The following is a 22165-nucleotide window of genomic DNA, read 5'->3' as shown; positions in this document are numbered from 1 at the left end:
AGTATACCACTTCAATTAAATGACCCAAAAAATGACAGTTGAGTCATACAGGTTGAAAAATAGTTGGGAAGAGGTTTTCGATGTAATGATTCCATGGCACGTGGTTTATGAACTGATAAAGACTCTGGATTCAAAACTTTGTTTTTCAGTTTAAATTGTAACCAACAGAATGTTTATATATACAGTACCAGTCAAAAGTTGACACACCTACTCATTAAAAGGTTTTTATTTATTTTTACTATTTTCTACATTGTAAAGAAGTAGTGAATACATCAAAACTATGAAATAACACATATTCTTGCCTAAATATGGACTTGGTCTTTTACCAAATAGGGCTATATTCTGTGTACCACTCCAACTTGTCACTACACAACTGATTGGCTCAAATGCATTAAGAAGGAATGAAATTCCACAAATGAACTTTTAACAAGGCACACCTGCGAATTGAAATGTATTCCAGGTTGGAAGCTGGTTGAGAGAATGCCAAGCATGTGCAAAGCTGTCAAGGCAAAAGGTGGCTACTTTGAACACATTTTGGTTACTAAATTATTCCATGTGTGTTATTTAATAGTTTTGATGTCTTTTATGATTCTACAATGTAGAAAATAGTAAAAATGAAGAAAAACCCTTAAATGAGCAGGTGTGTCCAAACTTTTGACTGGTACTGTATATGGAGGATACCACCATCGCAGTTCTGCAGATTTTGCTGCGAAGAGACAGAAACATTAGATTGCATGTTTTGGTACTGACCATATGCAGCTTGTTTATGGTCGCAGGTTCAGGAATGGCTGATAAATTGCTACATTTATCCAGAGTGAACTCGGCAAATAGCACTACTGGGTGATTTGAAAAGTTATAGTCAATCGATTAATAATATTCTTAGCAGAAATATTTATTATTAATTTAGCATCTGAGCTAAATAGGTTATATTATATATTTGTATGTTTCCAATTCCTGATGAATTACTGTTGTGTGTGTGTTTGCTACTAATCTCCTGTTAAGTGTGTTACCCCCTCTACATGCCAATGGAGAAAACAGTTAAAGGCATACATGCTCCGAGGCCTACTGGAAGTGACCGGAATGGCAGCACACGTTCTTTTGACCATACCAAACCATGGTTACCATACTGTTTGTTTCTTTAGTTTTAATGATCAGAATCCGTTTTGTTAGAATTTTCTTTACATTTTTATATCCAGAAGAATGACAAATAAATGAATCAAACATTGGATTTGTATGCGTCAAGACTAACATTTTGCCACTCTCCATTGTTGTTGAAGGATTAGAATGGAAATTGTATTAGGACAATTAGAACAATTTAGCCACTACAGAAACAAGGAGAATAGAAAGGTTCAGAACTGTTGTGAAACATCACAGCACAGTGGGAAACAATATGGCAATTATAAATTTAAACTGAATGGTCTTTGGAGATCGATGGAAGGGGTTGAGGGTAGCTGTTGGGTGGAAACAAAAACAAACAAAAAAGATATCTAATGTAAAATAAAAGTAAAGTATACAAAAGTATGTGGACACCTACTCGTCAAACATCTCATTCCAAACTCATGGGCAATAATACGTAGTTGGTCCCCCCCCTTTGCTGCAATAACCGCCTTCATTCGCCTGGGTAGGCTTTGCACTAGATGTTGTAACATTGCTGCAGGGACTTGCTTCCATTCAGCCACAAGACATTAGTGAGGTTGGGTATTGATTTTGGGCATTTAGGCCTGGCTTGCAGGCGGCGTTCCAATTCATCCCAAATGTGTTTGATGGAGTTGAGGTCAGGCCTCTGTGCAGGCCAGTCAAGTTCTTCCACACCGATCTCGACAAACCATTTCTATATGGACCTCGCTTTGTGCACGGGGTCATTGTCATGCTGAAACAGGAAAGGGCCTTCCCCGTGCACAGAATTGTATAGAATGTCATTGTATGCTGTAGTGTTAAGATTTCATTTCACTGGAACTAAGGGGCCTAGCCCGAACCATTATTCCTCCTCCACCAAACTTTGCAGTTGGCACTATGTGTTGGGGCAGGTAGCGTTCTCCTGGCATCCGCCAAGCCCAGATTCGTCCGTTGTGAATCGTGATTCATCACTCCAGAGAACGTATTTCCACTGCTCCAGAGTCCAATGGCGGCGAGCTTTACACCACTCCAGCCGATGCTTGGCATTGCGGATGCTGATCTTAGGCTTGTTGTGTGGCTGCTCGGCCATGGAAACTCATTTCATGAAACTCTCAGCAAACGGCTATTGTGCTGACGTTGCTTCCAGAGGTAGTGTGAATTGCAACCGAGGACAGGCAAAAGAATGTACGTACTACGTGCTTCAGCACTTGGCGGTCCCGTCCTGTGAGCTTGTGTGGCCTACCACTTCACGACTGAGCCGTTGCTCCTAGACATTTCCATTTCACAATAACAGCACTTACAGTTGACCGGGACAGCTTTAGCAGGGCAGACATTTGATGAGCTGACTTGTTGGAAAGGTGGCTTCCTAAGACGGTGCCACGTTGAAAGTCAATGAGCCCTTCAGTAAGGCCATGCTACTGACAATGTTTGTCTATGAAGATTGTATGGCAGTATGCTCGATTTTATACTCCTGTCAGCAACAGGTGTGGCTGAAATAGCCAAATCCACAAATTTGAAGGGGTGTCCACATTCTTTTGTATATATAGTGTATGTTGAACTACAAATAAGAAGAGTTGGATTGGCCACACCCTACGAAAACTGGCCACCAGCCACTTGACTTCCATGAAATGGAACCCCCCAGTGGGAAAGAAAGAGGGGTTAACCCAAAAACACTTGGAGGAGAGACTTCCAGGCAGAGATTACGGCAAGAATGGTGGATAAATTAAGACAGTTCACTCAGGCCATTTACCATTGAAAGAAATGATCAGTTCCTGTCTACTTAAAGGGGTGTCTCTCCTATAGACACCAATGTGATAGCAGCTGGGTCTGGTCTAATTAGTTCATTGACTTCCATTGAAACAGAAGAAAATGAGGGAGTGGGATGTCTCGCTTCCTCTTCCATCTCTCATGACCGAGAGTGGCCTCAACTAGTGCAACCTGAAAAAACGTTCCCCCCGGCCCAAACCAAGGGGGATGATGGACATTCGTCAATGGCCTATGCTCCTTATAGAAGCCAAGTAAATATGTCAAGTAAGACAATTTATGAACATCTTTAAAAATGGTAGTTGCATCAGGTTTTCAACTAAATGTATCCATCTAACAAAGTACTGGGGATACCTGACACCTGGCAGACATTTATGTTAAACAATTGGACTTGTGAAAACAAGTATCCCATTGGCCTATCCAGAACAGTGTATGAAGGAAGGAAAATGAGAGGAAGCCCGATATACCTTTGAAACCCACCCATTGTCTGACACTGAGGTGAGATTATAATGCCTGAGAGAGGAGGAGGGGTCGATGTGTCCTTGTGAAAGTCACACTGCTTGTTTACGTGTTAATAGTAATAGTTTAACTATTCACAAACCCTCACGGACAATTGTATGAGAAGCAGAAATCTTCTGTAGACATTGGTTTCATTTCACACATAGGAAGTTCACAGAATCAATTAAACAACCTCGTCTTTCAATTTGCTTGTTTTTCTGTAACTGGGTGGTTACTTGGTCTTGGACGTTTCTTGGGAGAGGTTGCCCTTTGCCACATACCCAGGATCATCTAAAACCCACTTTTGTTTTCAGGCAGAAAGCTCTGACCCCTGTTGTAGCCTGATCTTCTACTGCCACTCAAATCTTCACCACACCCTCCTCCACTGAGAAAGCCAACATGGTCAGTATATCCTGCAACAACCATATGTGTGAGGGAACAATTTACGAATCTGATAAGCAATAATACGGCAGCAAGGTAGTAAGGCGCCTCCTCTTGCCCAATTGCAGATCCATAACGCCTTAAAGGTGAGCATTTAGAGCCTTAAATCAAAACAAATTGTACTTGTTGTGTGCGCCGAATACAACAGGTGTAGTAGACCTTACAGTGAAATGCTTACTTACAAGCCCTTAACCAATAATGCAGTTAAGAAAATACAAAAAAGTAAGAGATAAGAATAACAAATAATTAAAGAGCAGCAGTAAATAACAATAGCGGGGCAAAATACAGGGGGTACCGATGTCGAGGTAATTGAGGTAATTATTTACATGTAGGTAGAGTTATTTAAGTGGTAATGCATAGATAATAAGTATCAGCAGCTTGGGGGGGGGGGGGGTGCAATGCAAATAGCCTGGGTAGCCATTTGATTAGCTGTACAGGAGTCTAATGGCTTTGGGGTAGAAGCTGTTAAGAAGCCTCTTGGAGCTAGACCTGGCGCTCTGGTACCGCTTGCCGTGCGGTAGCAGGTAGAACAGTCTATGACTAGGGTGGCTGGAGTCTTTGACACCACCTGGTATAGAGGTCCTGGATGACAGGAAGCTTGGCCCCGGGGATGAACTGGGCCGTACCCACTACCCTCTGTCGTGTACTCCTCAATACCATCGGAAGAACCCCGGGAACATATTTCAATCTGTGCGAGCAAAACAGTCCTGTAGTTTAGCATCTGCTTCATCTGACCACTGGAACTAGTCTTTCCAACCACAGGTGAACGTACACAAGAGTAATTTAGGGCAGAATCTGTCATTAAAGTAGTGGTGTATATTTTGCCTCAATCACTTTTTTTGCTTGCTGCATGTCATGCATTGGAAGAAGAAGAGGATGATGATAATAATGATGATGATTAGGTTAAGGACAACAGAGTATGTTATATAGTCAGGTGCATAGCACTTGGTGTGTGTATTTGCTTATGTATGGTCCACTCTGGTCTTACGTCACACAGTCAGTATGGAAAATGCCTTATCATGGCTATGTACAACTGGAAGCTTATTAATGTGACGGTAAAGCCCATAATCCGTATAATAAAGGTTCTAAATTCGGTGATACAAAATTAAATGAAATACTGCTACTCCTGCCTTCAAGTTTTGGGGTACATACATTATCTAAACTACTGCATATAATGCATTCACATTAATAAACTTTGTGGGTGAAGTGCATTTATAAAACATGTTATTTATAGCCCATAGCAGATGAATACCTGAACATTTTGGTATCTGATCACATTTATTGGTCTGAATGCATGAGGAGAATTATCTAAGCATATGTGAATCCCCTAGAGAGGTATTGGGTGATATATGAGAAGTAGCGGAATTGATACTTGTAAAAATCACACCAAGCGAGGCAAAACTGCCGTCAACAACCTATCTTGATGCATGAAAAAACACCATCTGACTGGCAGTTCCAATGGCCAATCGCATTGTCTATGGTTGGGGCTCTTTAAAGGGTCTACTAATAGGCATTGAGGGAGAGATGCTGCGAGTGTTAGAACGAGTTAGGTTGTCATGTAGTAACCAACAGAAGGTTACGAGTTAAAAAATATATATGATTATTTGATCGTCTGACTGGTTTTGCGTAAAGAGAAGAGATATGGAATGAGTCGGATACCACAGATGCGAGTCTTGTGTTGTTTTTGGAGACATTATTTAGACATTTTTTATATTCGTGGTGATCGACGAGATACCTCGCTTCACGCGGTCGTTGAACTCGCGATGCTGGACAGATCGCTGCATCATCATGTTGCTTCCGAGTTAGCGAAAGAAATCACAAGTTACACCAGGGGGGCAGTGAGTCGTCGTCATTTAGCTACAGAGGCCACCCGACAATTGCAAGCAGAAAAAGAGGGATGCATTGGCTACATTTGTTGATTTGTCTTGTTGGCACTTCAGTGATACATTGTCGCGCCCGGTGATGTGAATTAGGAAGATCAGTAAGTGTTTACATTGTAGCCTATCAGTTGTGTTTATGCCTGGGATTGGCGCGATGTTCCTCCTAATTTGTTGGGTGGGTGCGATCGTAATTAGCCAATATTTTGATTATGGGCACAGTGGCTGAATTTGGGATAAATAAAAACTAAAAATCATTATTTTTCAAACACAATTTTCCAGTGAAACAAGCTAATCTATCCAGACCTAGCCTACATCGTAATCATCTGGAATATAGGAGGTTCATGTGTACTGTTATTGACTCCATCATCATCAAATGACCTCTTGGACTTGTCAAGGGAGTGCACATGTTTAGTGTCTGTTTGATTACACAATTTGTGTAGGATAGGCTATCGACTCAGACACCGGACTCTGCTCGGATTATGATCATGACCCTGGAATGTATGTATAATCGCCAAAGAGATGTTGACTCCATTGAACTATGCTGGTGACATTTCTCCTAAACTAACAAATAGCTTACATAGTCTTGTGCTGCTGACTCGTATTGGATAGGCTACGTATTGATTTTAGTGGGTAATTGTGCCACTGTCTCAGTACTTGGTCTGTTTTAACCACACAATGGAATACAACATAAATAGCCTATCTAAATAGGTTGCAAATGGGTTCATTTCAAAGTTCCGTTGCATCCTATGTGTTCCTGACGCGTGAGTAATCATTGGTCACAATCCACGCCTGTAACTGCATCCACGTGGAGTTCATGTAGGTCTACTTGAAAACTTTGGGTCGAGGAAACTTCCAGCCGTGACGCACAGACGGCTCCCTCTGCTGTAGTCCTGCTGCAAAAAAGTGACAGCTTTTGATTTTTGCTGTCATACAGCAGAGAGGAAGAGGTATTGACTCAATAAGGGAAAAGTAGGCTACAGCAGATTAAAAACATCTGTCTAAAATGGCCGGCGACTGCAACTATAAGATGCATTATGTGAATGATGACACATTTTCTCCATCCAAACCTCTACTGGACCAAGCGCGGGTGCCCACGGGGGAGCCCGACGCCCCCAGTGTTCTGCAGGGGCGTGGGTCCATTTATTGCTCGCCAAACTTTGACATGATTGATGGTCTGCTGTACCGTAAGAAGTTGGAGAGAGGTTTCATCCACTACCGGGAGGTGCTAGACGAGGACCGACGACTCGGGGCGATCGCCACTTTCCACCGGCGGCGGCCAGGCATGTGCCACCACTCCCTGGAGGATACGTACAGATCAGTGGCCGAGAACTACTGGTGGGAGGGTGAGTCTGGTCCGATGGGATGGTTGGTTATTATCGATCCCCCATCCAGTTAAGTCTACTCGATTGAGCTCTCTGTGGGTTAGGACTGATGGTGGTGCTGAGATTTACTGTCACTTTCTTTCATCTTTCTCCTTTCCACTCACTCTCTCATCCAGACAACCTTTCTATCCCACTCACTCAACGACTTTCTCTTTCTAGCTGTTCCTCTCTGTCTGCCTGTCTAACCACCTTTTCTCTCCCTGTCCTGTAGGTTTCAGTGAGTCTATCCTGCTGTCTCTGCTGTACTTCTCCTACTCCTCTACCCTTTTTACACAGGACAATGATTAACACCACTTAGGATGTTCCTGAAAGTGGCTTTTCAGCCAAAATAATTACATCTCATCACATTGTAGACTGTTATTGTAATGTTCTCGCGAGGCTTAGTATAGGCCAGTGTTTCCAAACTTCTCTATCCTCTTATCCTCTGGTGAGATGATGTATTCATCTATTCTGTAAAGAGGGAAGTCCCTCTTTACAACCAGAGAGACCTAAAAGAGAAGGTGAACTGCAGGCGTTCGACAGAGGTGTTATTATATTGCAACATAAGTCAGATTGATGCTGTATAATGTCGAACTACATTGAATAAATACTGATCTTGTTTTGCGGTTAAAAAAAACAATGACCCTTTTGGTGGTCAAAAACATTGCCTGTGTCAAATGGTTTGTTTCGTTAATATAAAATCCGTTATGATGATCATTGCAATAATGTACATGATTGACCCTTCCTCAGGGATGTACTTCCAGATCCGAGACTTTGTCCGGGGATGTCCAGCGTGCCTGGAGCAGAGGAACAAGAGACCCAAGGTAGGAGATGGCACCATAGAGCATCCTGATGTGAAGGCACTGATACTGAATGATGTTTTCACCATGTCGTTCTCTCCCCCATCTCTCCGCCACTCACGTTTGCTCTCATTCACACTTCCTTCTCTCACATTCTCTTTCCTTCAATCCCTTTCTCACCCTCGTTCTCACGTTATTGGTGACTCAGTTCTACTGTCGGTCGTGTTCTACTGTCGGTCGTGTTAATTCGCTTTCTCTCCTACAGAAGCGTGTGGGTGAGAGGCGTCTCTCTCAGACGATGATGTCACACAGCCGTGACATGCTGAGTAAACTGAGGAGCCAGCGGGAGGCGGGGCTGTTCTGTGACATCACTCTGAGGACTGACGGGTGCTCTTACTCCGCCCACAAGGCGGTGCTGGCAGCGGTGAGCGAGTACTTTCAGGAAGTATTCACTGAGATGGACTCCGCCCCTAGCTCCAGGTCTGACATCGACCTCACAGGTACAAGATTGACACACACTTCTGAATGGGGTTATTTCTTTATCCATCTGTCTCTGTTTTCCTCCATCTACTCTGCTCTCTCCTTTTGTGGATGCCCATGTTTTGGCGTGGACATGACCGCTGCTGCTCTGAAAAGGAACTTAACAGCACTTTCTACCTCCCTATCTTTTCCACTTTTTCACTTCCTCATGTTTGGTCTCTCCTCCTACTGTTTCCCCCCTCTGGTCTTCTCAACATATGTCATTTACAGAAGTTAAATCAGTAAGGCTGGTCGGAATGTTCGTTTAACTTCACCCAGTCAGCATAAGTCACTTTGTTTCCTATTCTACAGGCATAGTGGGAATGACGACAAAACGTATCATCATCAGCAAAGCATCTTGTTTCTTCTCCTCTTCTCCCATGTGCAGAATGCTATTTACCTTGTGGCCTATTAGCACAACACAATAATGCTCATTCCTCATGCTTGCTGTTAAACCTATGGGCTCACTCTGACAATTAATACCTTCCTCTCTCTCAACCAATGGGTGTAAATCTTGGGATGTATTTATGTCAACTTACCGATGTTCTCTCACTTGCTGTTTTTCAGCAACAGTTTGACAACCATCCACCTCCCCATCAGCTATAATAACCTTATGGCCTTGGCATTGGAACTCCTTTCCCTCTGCAGGGGGGAGGGGGTTTCGATGCCAGCAGTCCCACATAGGGCGACCTGCTATCATATGATCTTGCTCCAAGGATTTTCCCTCGCAGACAAGGCCATTCCCCAAACTATTTAATAAAATGTCATATTGCACTCCTATGTTGTCCATTCAGTTAAGCCTGTTACTCGATTGAACTGTCTGTGGGTTAGGACTGATGGTGGTGCCAAGATTTACTGTCACTTTCTTTCATCTTTCTCCTTTCCACTCACTCTCTCATCCAGACAACCTTTCTATCCCACTCACTCAATGACTTTCTCTTTCTAGCTGTTCCTCTCTGTCTGCCTGTCTAACCACCTTTTCTCTCCCTGTCCTGTAGGTTTCAGTGAGTCTATCCTGATGTCTCTGCTGGACTTCTCCTACTCCTCTATTCTGTGTGTGTCTGAGGAGGACCTTCCAGAGGTCAGCACTATGGCCCGTCACCTGGGCATGTGGCCTGCCGTGGAGGCCTGTTCTGCCCTCCAGACTGAGCAGGGATACCACGCCGCCCAATACCCCACCATGGAGCATCCTGCCCTGGGCTTCTCATCGCAGATCCCTGGATCTCCCCTGGAGCTCCACCACCACCAGAGGAACAGGAGGAAGAATAGGGGGTTGGCTGGAGAGGGCAGGGAGAGGGTGGCTGGGGGTAGAAGGGTAAGTGGTGTGGATGATGGCTTCAGACAAATTCTGGATCAGACCAATGAGTCGAGGGAGGAGAGCCCGACCAGGCGGTCACCCCGTCGCCCCCCCGGACCCAGCCCCCTCCCCCTAGGGCAGAACGGTCTCCCCCTCAGCCCCACCCGCAGGATGAAGCTCATGGACTTCAAATCTCCGTCTTGTAAAATATCTTCTCCTCCAAAAAACGTATCCTCCAACCCCCGCTCCCGAAACACCCAATCTTCCTCCTCCTCGTCCCACACGCGTCTTCTCCGCTCTACTCCCGGGGCCGCCCAGGAAGTTCAGAGACTGCTTCCCAGGACAGAGAGCCCTCCTCGGGGCCGAAAACCTCACCCTGTCCCCCATCCTGCCTCCAACTCCAGCTCCACACAGAGGGCTGGCTCTGAGGCCCCCATAGTGAGGGTGAAGCAGGAGGAAGAGGGGGACGAGGATGAGGAAGATCATTTCCGAGCGCTGGAGAAGTACCGCCTGATGAGCGTGCTCGGGTTACAGAGGACGTCCCTCCTTCCCAGACCAGAGGATCTGATTGGCTGGAGGCAGAAAAAACGCCTCCGGAAGTTGAAGGTCAATAACTATTCGTTGACCAAGAGGAGGAAACCTCGCCTCCAGGCATCAGGGGGGCTTACGTTCGGGGGGCCGCCCCTGTCACTCCCCCTATGTACCCCTGCCAAAGCCCACTTCCTGAGCAGGATCATAAAGACGGAGCCTGAGTATCCAATCAGCATGGAGAGACTGAAGAAACCCAGGCAGCCCCGGCGGTTTCCGCCCAGTGACAGGAGCATGCGCAGTAAAGTAGTGTTACCAGACCTGCTGCAGCCCGTGTCCAGGCTGGTCTACGGAGGGAGGGATCTCAGGAGCTCTGTAAGGGGTGTTGAGGCCAGCCACCCCCCTCCACCCCTCCCACCCTGTTCTGGGAACACAAGAGTTCCAAATCCCAAGAGGAACATCTCTACTGTCAGGATCAAACCCGAACCTGCAGACTATGCCATCTCAGCACCATCCATCCCCTCAGATGGCCAACGCCCAAACCCACACCTCTCCCCTCCCAGGGCCCACCTCAGGCACAAGGTCACCACAGAAACTGTCAGAGCGCTCCGCTACAACAGTGGGCGTCCGATGGCCAAAGATAAGCTGAAGCGGAGTGGCATGAAAGAGGCTGGGAGAGCCCAGCGTAAGCCCAGAGAGGAGAGCATGAGGACCGGGAGCAGCCAAGGAGTGAGAAGGATCATGGAGAGAGGGCCTGGAGGTCTGAGCAGTAGGGAGACGAGCAGCATCCTCAGCCCTGATCCTGTTCCTCCTCCCATCCACAGCCATCCTCTGTACAGGGTCATCAAGGAGGAACCAGCAGACCCTCTACCTGTGGCGGGGTCCTTCCCCGAGGCACCCTCCCTGTCCTCCTCCCCAGAGCTGGGCAAAAGGCAGATCAAGCCCCCTGTCAAGCTCCTAGACCCAGGCTTCCTCTTCAGCTTCTGCCGGCCGGCAGGAGGGCCCATGTTGGGGGTGAAGAGGGAGGAGGAGAGTGTGGATATCTGCCTAACACGGTCGGTCTCAAGGGTAGAGAGACTTGGTTCCGGGGGGGCCCCAGCCAGGGTCCTGAGGGCCAGAGGAGGCCCCCCCACTCTCCACAGGGTGAAGAAGGAGAGGGAAGAAAGGAGTGTAAGCCAAAGTCCAATCCAGAGGCAGGGGCCACCAAGGGCTGTCAACTCTCACCAACACAAACCCCCCCACCTGGATAGAGCCACAGGGTCAAAGGGTGCTTGCGTTGCACGGGACATACCAAAGGTAAACACTGTGGGGGGGGGTAGTGTAGTTTTTCTTGCGCGTTCTCCTATGATTTGGGCGAGTCTTATTATTTTAAAAAGTGGGCTGCTGCTCATGTACTACTGACATGAAAACACAAGATGGATGAAAGAAATGGCATAGGTGTACCGAAGGACTTTCACGTACAGATTAAGGAAAGGAAGCCAGGATGAAACTATTGAGATGCCTTGCTTTCCTCCACAGTGGAGAGTAGAGTAGAGGGGAGGTCTGGGGTGGGTGAAGTTAACTGTTATCTCTCCATAACACCATTCATCAGACTGAGGATTCCAGTTGGGGTTAAACAGGCTGACCCAATGTCAACCCTGTCTGAGGGGTAGGGTGTTCTACTCATCAGCCATACTTTTTCTTTGGGAACTAACTCTAGCAAAATGTTGACACTTTAATACTCTCTTAGATTACATTAGAAAAGTCTGATCTGAGATAAGATTACATTCTTCTTTTGGAGATTGTAAATTGAGTTTGATTGCTCTCTGCTGACATGCGTAGATCATTAAGCTAAAATATGTAATGACCATGTAACTGGTGCCATGACCATGTAACTGGTGCCATGACCATGTAACTGGGGTCATGACCTGGTGCCATGACCATGTAACTGGTGTCATGACCTGGTGCCATGACCATGTAACTGGGGTCATGACCTGGTGCCATGACCATGTAACTGGTGTCTTGACCATGTAACTGGTGTCTTGACCTGGTGCCATGACCATGTAACTGGTGTCTTGACCATGTAACTGGTGCCATGACCATGTAACTGGTGTCTTGACCATGTAACTGGTGTCTTGACCATGTAACTGGTGTCTTGACCATGTAACTGGTGTCATGGCCTGGTGCCATGACCATGTAACTGGTGTCATGGCCTGGTGCCATGACCATGTGTCATGGCCTGGTTGACCATGTAACTTGTTTAACCTTTATTCTTATTTTCAATGACGGCCTGGGAACAGTGGGTTAACTGCCTGTTCAGGGGCAGAACGACAGATTTGTACCTTGTCAGCTCGGGGGTTTGAACTCACAACCTTCCAGTTACTAGTCCAACACTCTAACCACTAGGCTACGCTGTAACTGGTGTCACGACCTGGTGTCTTGACCATGTAACTGGTGTCACGACCTGGTGTCTTGACCATGTAACTGGTGTCTTGACCTGGTGTCTTGACCATGTAACTGGTGTCATGACCTGGTGTCTTGACCATGTAACTGGTGTCATGACCTGGTGTCTTGACCATGTAACTGGTGTCTTGACCTGGTGTCTTGACCATGGAACTGGTGTCATGACCTGGTGTCTTGACCATGTAACTGGTGTCTTGACCATGTAACTGGTGTCTTGACCATGTACCTGGTGTCTTGACCATGACCTGGTGTCTTGACCATGTAACTGGTGTCATGACCTGGTGCCATGACCATGTAACTGGTGTCTTGACCATGTAACTGGTGTCATGACCTGGTGTCTTGACCATGTAACTGGTGTCTTGACCATGTAACTGGTGTCATGACCTGGTGTCTTGACCATGGAACTGGTGTCTTGACCTGGTGTCTTGACCATGGAACTGGTGTCTTGACCTGGTGTCTTGACCATGGAACTGGTGTCTTGACCTGGTGTCTTGACCATGGAACTGGTGTCTTGACCATGGAACTGGTGTCTTGACCTGGTGTCTTGACCATGGAACTGGTGTCTTGACCTGGTGTCTTGACCATGGAACTGGTGTCTTGACCTGGTGTCTTGACCATGGAACTGGTGTCTTGACCTGGTGTCTTGACCATGGAACTGGTGTCTTGACCTGGTGTCTTGACCATGGAACTGGTGTCTTGACCTGGTGTCTTGACCATGGAACTGGTGTCTTGACCTGGTGTCTTGACCATGGAACTGGTGTCTTGACCTGGTGTCTTGGCCATGGAACTGGGGTCATGACCATGGAACTGGGGTCATGACCATGGAACTGGAATGAACTGGGGCCATGACCATGGAACTGGGGCCATGACCATGGAACTGGGGCCATGACCTGGTGTCTTGACCATGGAACTGGTGTCTTGACCTGGTGTCTTGACCATGGAACTGGTGTCTTGACCTGGTGTCTTGGCCATGGAACTGGGGTCATGACCATGGAACTGGGGTCATGACCATGGAACTGGGGCCATGACCATGGAACTGGGGCCATGACCATGGAACTGGGGCCATGACCTGGTGTCTTGACCATGGAACTGGTGTCTTGACCTGGTGTCTTGACCTGGTGTCTTGGCCATGGAACTGGGGTCATGACCATGGAACTGGGGTCATGACCATGGAACTGGTGTCATGACCTGGTGTCTTGACCATGTAACTGGTGTCATGACCATGGAACTGGGGTCATGACCATGGAACTGGGGTCATGACCATGGAACTGGGGTCATGACCATGGAACTGGGGTCATGACCATGGAACTGGGGCCATGACCATGGAACTGGGGCCATGACCTGGTGTCTTGACCATGGAACTGGGGTCATTATCCATGGAACTGGGGTCATTATCCATGGAACTGGGGTCATGACCATGGAACTGGGGTCATGACCTGGTGTCTTGACCATGGAACTGGGGTCATGACCATGGAACTGGGGTCATGACCTGGTGTCTTGACCATGGAACTGGGGTCATTATCCATGGAACTGGGGTCATGACCTGGGGTCTTGACCATGGAACTGGGGTCATTATCCATGGAACTGGGGTCATTGACCATGGAACTGGGGTCATTACCATGGAACTGGGGTCATTGACCATGGAACTGGGGTCATTGACCATGGAACTGGGGTCATTGACCATGGAACTGGGGTCATTATCCATGGAACTGGGGTCATGACCATGGAACTGGGTACTTGTCCAGAAAAAAAGACAGCATTGGAACATCTTAAGAAATACGTGTTCCTGAATGTCATCTAACAAAATGGAATCGATTTGATTCTGTTTCTCCCTCTTTGTCTGCAGAAGCCAGCTAAGCCCCTGCCTAGCCGAGGCCCTGCCCTGTTGGACTCGATCCGCCGGGCGAGGCTAAAGCAGCTGCGGGGTCCTCGCAGTCAGGCCCCCAAGGACAAGTCATCCCACGTCTGCCTGCAGTGCCGGGCATCCTGTAAGGACTGTAACGCCCTCATCATGCATCGCATCAGGCACATCGTGGGCAAGCACTGGCCCTGCCCTGTACGTACTGAAACTTTTACAGCCTTTGAACACTGTTACAGTCTCCCTCTCTGTGTGTTGTAGCTGTGTGTATGCATGTTTGTTCAGTGTTTTACTGATGTGTGTGTGTGTGTGTGTGTATATATATACAGTTGAAGTCGTAAGTTTACATACACCTTAGCCAAATACATTTAAACTCAGTTTTTCACAATTCCTGACATTTAATCCTCGTAAAAAAATCACTGTCTTAGGTCAGTTAGGATCACCACTTTATTATAAGAATATGAAATGTCAGAATAATAGTAGAGGTGATTTATTTCATCACATTCCCAGTTGGTCAGAAGTTTACAAACTCGATTAGTATTTGGTAGCATTGCCTTTAAATTGTTGAACTTGGGTCAAATGTTTCAGTTAGCCTTCCACAAGCTTCCCACAATAAGTTTGGTGAATTTTGGCCCATTCCTCCTGACAGAGCTGGTGTACCTGAGTCAGGTTTGTAGGCCTCCTAGGATTAAGGTCAGGGCTTTTTGATGGTCACACCAATACCTTGACTTTGTTGTCCATTTTGCCCCAACTTTGGAAGTATGCTTGGGGTCATTGTCCAGTTGGAAGACCCATTTGCGACCAAGCTTTAACTTCCTGACTGATGTTTTGAGATGTCGGTTTCGATATATCCACATAATTTTGCATCCTCATGGTGCCATCTGTTTTGTGAAGTGCACCAGTCCCTTCTGCAGCAAAGCACTCCCACAACATGATGCTGCCACCCCCGTGCTTCACGGTTGGATGGTGTTCTTCGGCTTGCAAGCTTCCCCCTTTTCCTCCACACATAATAATGGTCATTATGGCCAAATAATTATATTTTTGTTTTATCAGGACCACGCAGCCGTCATACGGCTGCGTGGTCCCATGGTGTTTATACCTGCATACTATTGTTTGTACAGATGAACGTGGTAGCTTCAGGCATTTGGAAATTGCTCCCAAGGATGAACCAGACTTGTGGAGGTCTACAATTTTTTTCTGAGGTCTTGGCTGATTTCTTTTGATTTTCCCATGATGTCAAGCAAAGAGGCACTGAGTTTGAAGGTAGGCCTTGAAATACATCCACAGGTACACCTCCAATTGACTCAAATGATGTCAATTAGCCTATCAGAATCTTCTAAAGCCATGACATATTTTTCTGGAATTTTCCAAGCTGTTTAAAGGCACAGTCAACTTGGTGTATGTAAACTTCTGACCCACTGGAATTGTGATACAGTGAAATAATCTGTCTGTAAACAATTGTTGGAAAAATGACTTGTCATGCACAAAGTAGATGTCCTAATTGACTTGCCAAAACTATAGTTTGCTAAAAAAGATATTTGGAGTGGTTGAAAAACGAGTTTTAATGACTGTATGTAAAATTCTGACTTCAACTGTGTGTGTGTATATATATTGTGGCTCTGTGTTGTAGCTGTGCAATAAGACATTCTTCAGGATGAGGAATGTGAAGAACCACATTCGGACCCACGACCAGAGGCTGTATAAGTGTCGCAGCTGTTTGGCTGCATCCTGAGACTGGGGAAGGAGGTGAGTGTCCCCTGTCCCTCTGTCCCACTTAAGGGCAAGATGCAATAACCAATGTCGGATGTGTGCAGTAGATCACCTGCTGGTGTCGACTAGCTGTGGCGCTTCAACATGTAAAATAGTGAAATTAACAGAAATATACTGCTGATGTTCTGTAGTTGGAGGTGACAGGACAGCCACCTGCTGCTTTAAAACTGTTTGACAGCACGGTCTGTTTTGTCCTTTAAGCAAGTGTATATGTCAGCACTGTTCCTGCCAGTGAAGATGGCTGTATTTGGTAAATCATTCTACAGTTTGCCTTTATCACAGATTTCCTGTCCGTCGTGCGTTGTCAGACTAGCTTTTCAGTCCCCTAAATGTCCTCTTTGTGTTTTAGGGTTGAAGCTGTCTACATTGACTGACGGGATGAGGAGAGGCACATTGTTAAACTGCAAGCTTGTAAATACAAAGCATCAGTCCACATCCAAACACAAGTCTACCAGGAGAAATGTAGTTACTATTATGATGATGATTATGATTATTGTGGCAATTCTTGATTGGTAATGTTATTTAAAAAATAACTTAATTTCTTGTTTGCATTTTAGGTAGCTACAGGGGTTTAAACTTGAAAATTCACTCAGGGGGTGGGGAACTGTGAGGTCACTGTATTTAAATGGTCGACGACGTCACAGTATGTAAATTAGAATGGAAATTATGGAGAATTATTATGATAATGATTACTACTATTGCTATCAATATTTTTGTATGTATAGACTGAATCTGAGTGCACCTATACCATAGCTTTGTTGTAAACCTAAAATAAGTTGATGTAAAACGGAGGGGTAGCCGGAGAGCAGTCCCAGGTGGAAATACTTGAAGGTTCACAGGGTCGATTTGGAGATGGAATTGGAGAGTGTTTCTTAAAGTCGGAAGACGAGGAGGGTTGTTGGGTTTCTACTCTCTTTGGTGTTCAGAGATGGTATGAGTTGGCTAGTATCGCCTCATGTATCGGTTCTCTAGTCTAACCTTTGTCCAGGGTTAGGGTTTGGGAAAGGGGGTTAGGAGGGGGGAATAGGCCCAATCACAAAATGACCCCTAAACACCATGCCCTATGCACTTGTGGAGATCGTAGCACATTTGATTGATTGAAGCAATATGGAGAAACTTCCCCATAGTAGATCAAATGGAAAGGTAGATGTATTATCATATTGCTTACACATGTCATATCCTCTCAGATCTCCATAAGTGCATTGAGTCTAGGGGTCCATTTGAGATTGGGCCCATGAGTTCGCTAGTTTGGGGTAAGGGGGTTCTATGACATCCCTGCATGTTTGACTGCAGGTCTGTTTCCTCCCCTTGTCTTTTCCAATCTTACTATATGTCTATGAAAGGGAAAACTGTCATGTCTAAATGTGAATTTGTAAAATTACTTTCTCAATACTGAAGTTTGTTTCTGGATTATATACAGTTATTTTGGCTCGGTAGTCCAGAACGTTTTATTTGAAAGGATGCAATGACTATAGGGTTAAAGTGCATACGGCCGGCTTTCATTTGAGGGTATTTTCATCCATATCAGGTGAACAGTTTATAAATTACAGCACTTTTTGTACATAGTCTCCCCCATTTTAGGGCACCAAAAATATTGGGACAAATTCACTTGTGTATTGAAAAGTTTAGTATTTGGTCCCGTATTCCTAGCATGCAATGATTACACCAAGTTTGTGACTCTACAAACTTAACATTTGTGCGTCAAACGTTCACTAATTATTATTCACGATTCATTCAGGACTATTCGTAATCATGGTAGAAACACATTTTAATTTACAAAAGAAGTGACTCCAAAATGATACAATACATTATTTACCATTCATTTCTATTGGGAACAACATAATCTGAAACAAAGAAAACAGCAAATGCATCCAACAAGTCTGTAGAGCAGGGCTGCCCAACCCACGATGTTCAGCCCAACCCACGATGTTCAGCCCAACCCACGATGTTCAGCCCAACCCACGATGTTCAGCCCAACCCAAGATGTTCAGCCCAACCCAAGATGTTCAGCCCAACCCAAGATGTTCAGCCCAACCCACGATGTTCAGCCCAACCCACGATGTTCAGCCCAACCCACGATGTTCAGCCCAACCCACGATGTTCAGCCCAACCCAAGATGTTCAGCCCAACCCAAGATGTTCAGACCAACCCTAATTTAGCATATCTGATTCAGCTGGTTAAGGTGTTGTTGAACAGCTAATTAGTAGAATTGAGTGTGTTAAATTAGGGTTGGACTGAAAACCCACAGGATATCCAGGAAGAGGGTTGTGCAGCCTTGCTGTGGAGTCATAAACTTGGTGTAATCATTACGTGCTAGGAATATGGGACCAATTACTAAACTTTTGGTGCCCTAAAATGGGAGGACTATTTACAAAAGTTCTGTAATTTCTAAACAGGTCACCTGATATGGATGGATATACCCTCAAATTAAAGCGTCCAGTCTGCACTTTAACCTGTCATTGTTTCAAATCCAAACTTCTGGAGTATAGATCCAAAATAAGAAAAATACTGCAATATCCCAATAATGGAGGGCACTGTATATGTTTCTCCTTTTTGAATTAAACTAGGATGTTTGGCCTTTAAATAGTTTTTTTTCTTCTCATATTTAAGAACCTCTCTCGTACTGAATGCAACGCGTGCACATACTATGGAGACATTGAAGATGTTCCGAATTTGATTGGAAGTTGGATGATTCACTCTCCTTTTGGTTCTGTAAAAAGAATGATATGGAATAAATGTTTGCCTTTTACATTTTTGCCTTTCCTGTTTGAAATTAGAATTGTTGTTCACATTTGTTGTCTACTGTACAGTTTCAGCAGAATACAGACAGAGCAGCTATATACACTGTGTGTACAAAACATTAAGGACACCGTCTCTTTCCATGACATAAATTGACCAGGTGAAAACTGATCCCTTATTGATGTCACTAGATGGAGAGGAGACGGGTTAAAGAAGGATTTTAAGGCCTTGAGACATGGATTGTGTATCTGTGCCCTTGGGTGTGAATGGGGAAAAACAAAATGTTTAAGTGCCTTTGAACTGCACAGCTGCTGGGTTTTTCAACACTCAACAATTTCTCGTGTGTCAACATTGGCCAGCAGCCTTGTGAGGGGGAGGTGGTGGGGGTTTGTAACTAAATATTAGGAAGGTGTTCTTAATGTTTTGTACACAGTGTATAACACTTCTCATTCTTGAGAAATGCTTGTTTGATTAATGCATCAGCTTGGACATGTATTGAAAACCTTAGGGATTCACCCAGTTACATAAAATGATAAGTATTCTACATATTTCAGGCACATCTTCATGGTCCTACTAACCACAGTCTGTGCTCATCCAGAGGTTTAGGAGGAACGATAGAAGGCAGGAATCGACCAGCGATGGTCACTAATCCATTTACTGTGCCCAAACAGCACATAAAAAGCATCTGCTTCTCATTCAAACAAAATGATATGATGTCACCGGTGTATTCAGAATCAGATATGTACCCATGACTGGCGTAATCCCAAGGACATTACCATGCAGTACCTGATACTACCACAAGATGGCAACCAATACTAGGTATTGAGAATTGGCTGTGGGTGCTTCTGCAAAATAATGAAAGCTTCTTCCATCTTTACTCTTTGAAATGGCCCCCTGTAGATCTGAACTTTGGTGTATGTGTCAATAATATGGTCATACCTAATAAACAACAGACTTGCACCAACCCAGTTCTTTCAGATCTGAAAAGGCCCCTTGGCAATGGTCCATCAGGAAGTGTTTAAGGCAAGGGGATTATTTCAGACTGGGTATCAGACAGTATCAGTAATATAGTCAGCCTTCACTCAGTGGATGTGTAGTGTATAGGTTTTATGTAAATATTGCATGTTTATGAAAAAAATTCACCATGTTGCAACCGTACCAGAGAAGGGACAGCATAGCGTGCAAAACTGTTTATAAAACTAGTCGTTCATTTACTCCTGATAACAGCACGACATTATACCATATCATACTTTACCATTGTCTATCACTTCTGGGTAAAAATTAAGTACCTTACTGTGATTGTTTTCAATTAAAGTGGTAGAATTTTGATAGGACTGTCTGGGAGTGGTCTGAGTGGATAGGAGAAAACGTGCTGTTATTGGCAGAGATTTGGAACTCTCTTTCACCAGGCAGGCCAAAACTCCATCCCACCAAAACCGGCTAACATTTCAGGCAGTCTTTTCAAGGAGCTCTTACACTAAAAGGGCTTTATCATCATCACAATTTTCAGAGTATTATTCCAACCTCATAGTATAGAAATGTATATAACACACAGGGAAATCCTGTTTTTGACTGCACTGGGCCTTTAAATCTAGTATAAAAATGGTGTTTGAGACAAGAACTCAACTCTTCATTGCATAGACAGCATATAGTTACTGATGGTAAGAGACTGATTGTGGTTTCTTTCTAGTTTGGTGATTAATATCTGATGTGTGTGAGGAATACTGGGTCTGGAGGGCTGTTCAAACTACATAACTATTACCTCTCTCTCCATCTGAACAGAACCTACAGAATCTACTGGGATTTATTCTTTAACAGTTAGGTCCTCTACTCATCTACACTCTGAATTACTCACGGAGGTGATTATGGCACTATTTCTGTTACTTGTTCTTTGTCTGATTTCTACTATCTGATTTCTACTGTACATATCTTTACGGTATCGTAAAAAAAAGTGTTTTTACTCTTTCTCTTAGGGGACTATCACCATGGTGATGTTGACCATCCTTCTGTCCTCAGTGCTGCATTTGCTCTGGGCGAGGCATGTAGTAGAGACTCCACCTCACACGTACTCCTCATACATTCATTCATTTTAGTTGTTGTACACTGTGAGACTTCAGTAAAACACCTTAGAATGCACAGTAAAATACCTTGAATGTGTTTTACTTAATGAATGCTGTAGATTGCACTGCATTATGGGTAAAATGCAGAAATTACTGTTATTAACTTTACTTGGAAGCCTCCAATAAAAATTACTCTAACATGCTATGTTTCTTTACAGTAATAGTTTATGATTACTGTAGATTAAAATGTTCTGTTTCAAACGCCAATCTCATGCTGTCGGGTGAGATGCAGACTATTTCAGTTTTTTAATAAATATATTTTTTAATCACCCAAATAGTCATTGTTGTCATTAGTAATTGTTGTAATGATTAGGCTTCGCTGTACCCCAGCCTCAGGGTGCCATAGTAAATTAACTGAATGCAGATTTGTGACGGTTTACATTTGCAATTGCTTGTTTGCACAGAGAAAACTGCTTGTTTCTAGGCCAAACAGTTCAAAAGTCTAAGCGGTCTAAGGCACTGCATCTCAGTGCAAGAGGCGTCACTACAGTCCCTGGTTCGAATCCAGGCTGTATCACATCCGGCTGTGACTGGGAGTCCAATCACAAAGGCACACAATTGGCCCAGCGTCGTCCTGGTTTGGCCAGGGTAGGCCGTCGTTGTAAATAAGAATTAGTTCTTAACTGACTTGCCTAGTTTTAAAAAATGAATTATAATATTACCTGTGTTAGTTTTATTGTATTATACTGTAAAAACAACAGCAACGTACCATATTATTTACAATAAATTGCCATAAATCACAATGCACTCCGGGTGATTTTTAAGCGTAACTGGTAAATGATACCATACATTCCAATGGTTGGTTTAACAGTACCTTACTTTAAAGAAGTACTGTATTTCAAATGGTAATGTAATTTCACCCCACACAATATAGTGCCCTACTGTATTTTGAGTGCAAAAAAGTTTTGACCACTAGTGGGTGCATGGTATTGTTGTTTCTGTCTCGTAAACATATTTTGAGGTGTGCCTTGTGTAAGAGGTTACATTTGTTGCACCCGTGAGTGAGATTGCTGTACCAGTTTAACTGATATG

General features: G+C 44.6%; 1 protein-coding gene and 1 long non-coding RNA gene across 2 annotated transcripts; both read left to right on the top strand.

The window, feature by feature from the left end:
* The first annotated feature begins 5360 nt into the window (after positions 1-5360).
* On the top strand, positions 5361-19023 carry LOC124045805 (serine/arginine repetitive matrix protein 1-like). Its single transcript, XM_046365457.1, has 7 exons — positions 5361-7042; positions 7811-7884; positions 8126-8360; positions 9378-11500; positions 14493-14702; positions 16135-16250; positions 16624-19023. The coding sequence occupies exons 1-6, from the start codon at positions 6703-6705 to the stop codon at positions 16234-16236; spliced, it is 3084 nt and encodes a 1027-aa protein (XP_046221413.1). The 5' UTR covers positions 5361-6702; the 3' UTR covers positions 16237-16250; positions 16624-19023.
* A 1413-nt stretch (positions 19024-20436) lies between these two features.
* LOC124024198 lies at positions 20437-21402 on the top strand. Its single transcript, XR_006836968.1, has 2 exons — positions 20437-20872; positions 20987-21402. It is a non-coding gene; the product is annotated as an uncharacterized LOC124024198 (long non-coding RNA).
* Positions 21403-22165: the final 763 nt, after the last annotated feature.

The sequence above is a fragment of the Oncorhynchus gorbuscha genome, linkage group LG01, assembly GCF_021184085.1.
Source record: "Oncorhynchus gorbuscha isolate QuinsamMale2020 ecotype Even-year linkage group LG01, OgorEven_v1.0, whole genome shotgun sequence".
In the NCBI taxonomy this organism is placed as follows: Eukaryota; Metazoa; Chordata; class Actinopteri; order Salmoniformes; family Salmonidae; genus Oncorhynchus; species Oncorhynchus gorbuscha.
Note: the sequence above shows the minus strand (reverse complement) of the source record. Positions and strands in the feature narration are given on the sequence as shown.

Excerpts from the sequence above, each read along its gene's own strand:
- LOC124045805 (XM_046365457.1), top strand. The coding sequence starts at position 6,703 with ATGGCCGGCGACTGCAACTATAAGATGCATTATGTGAATGATGACACA. Across the intron at positions 11,501-14,492 it reads TTGCACGGGACATACCAAAG|AAGCCAGCTAAGCCCCTGCC; the intron begins GTAAACACTGTG and ends CTTTGTCTGCAG. Across the intron at positions 14,703-16,134 it reads GCAAGCACTGGCCCTGCCCT|CTGTGCAATAAGACATTCTT; the intron begins GTACGTACTGAA and ends TCTGTGTTGTAG.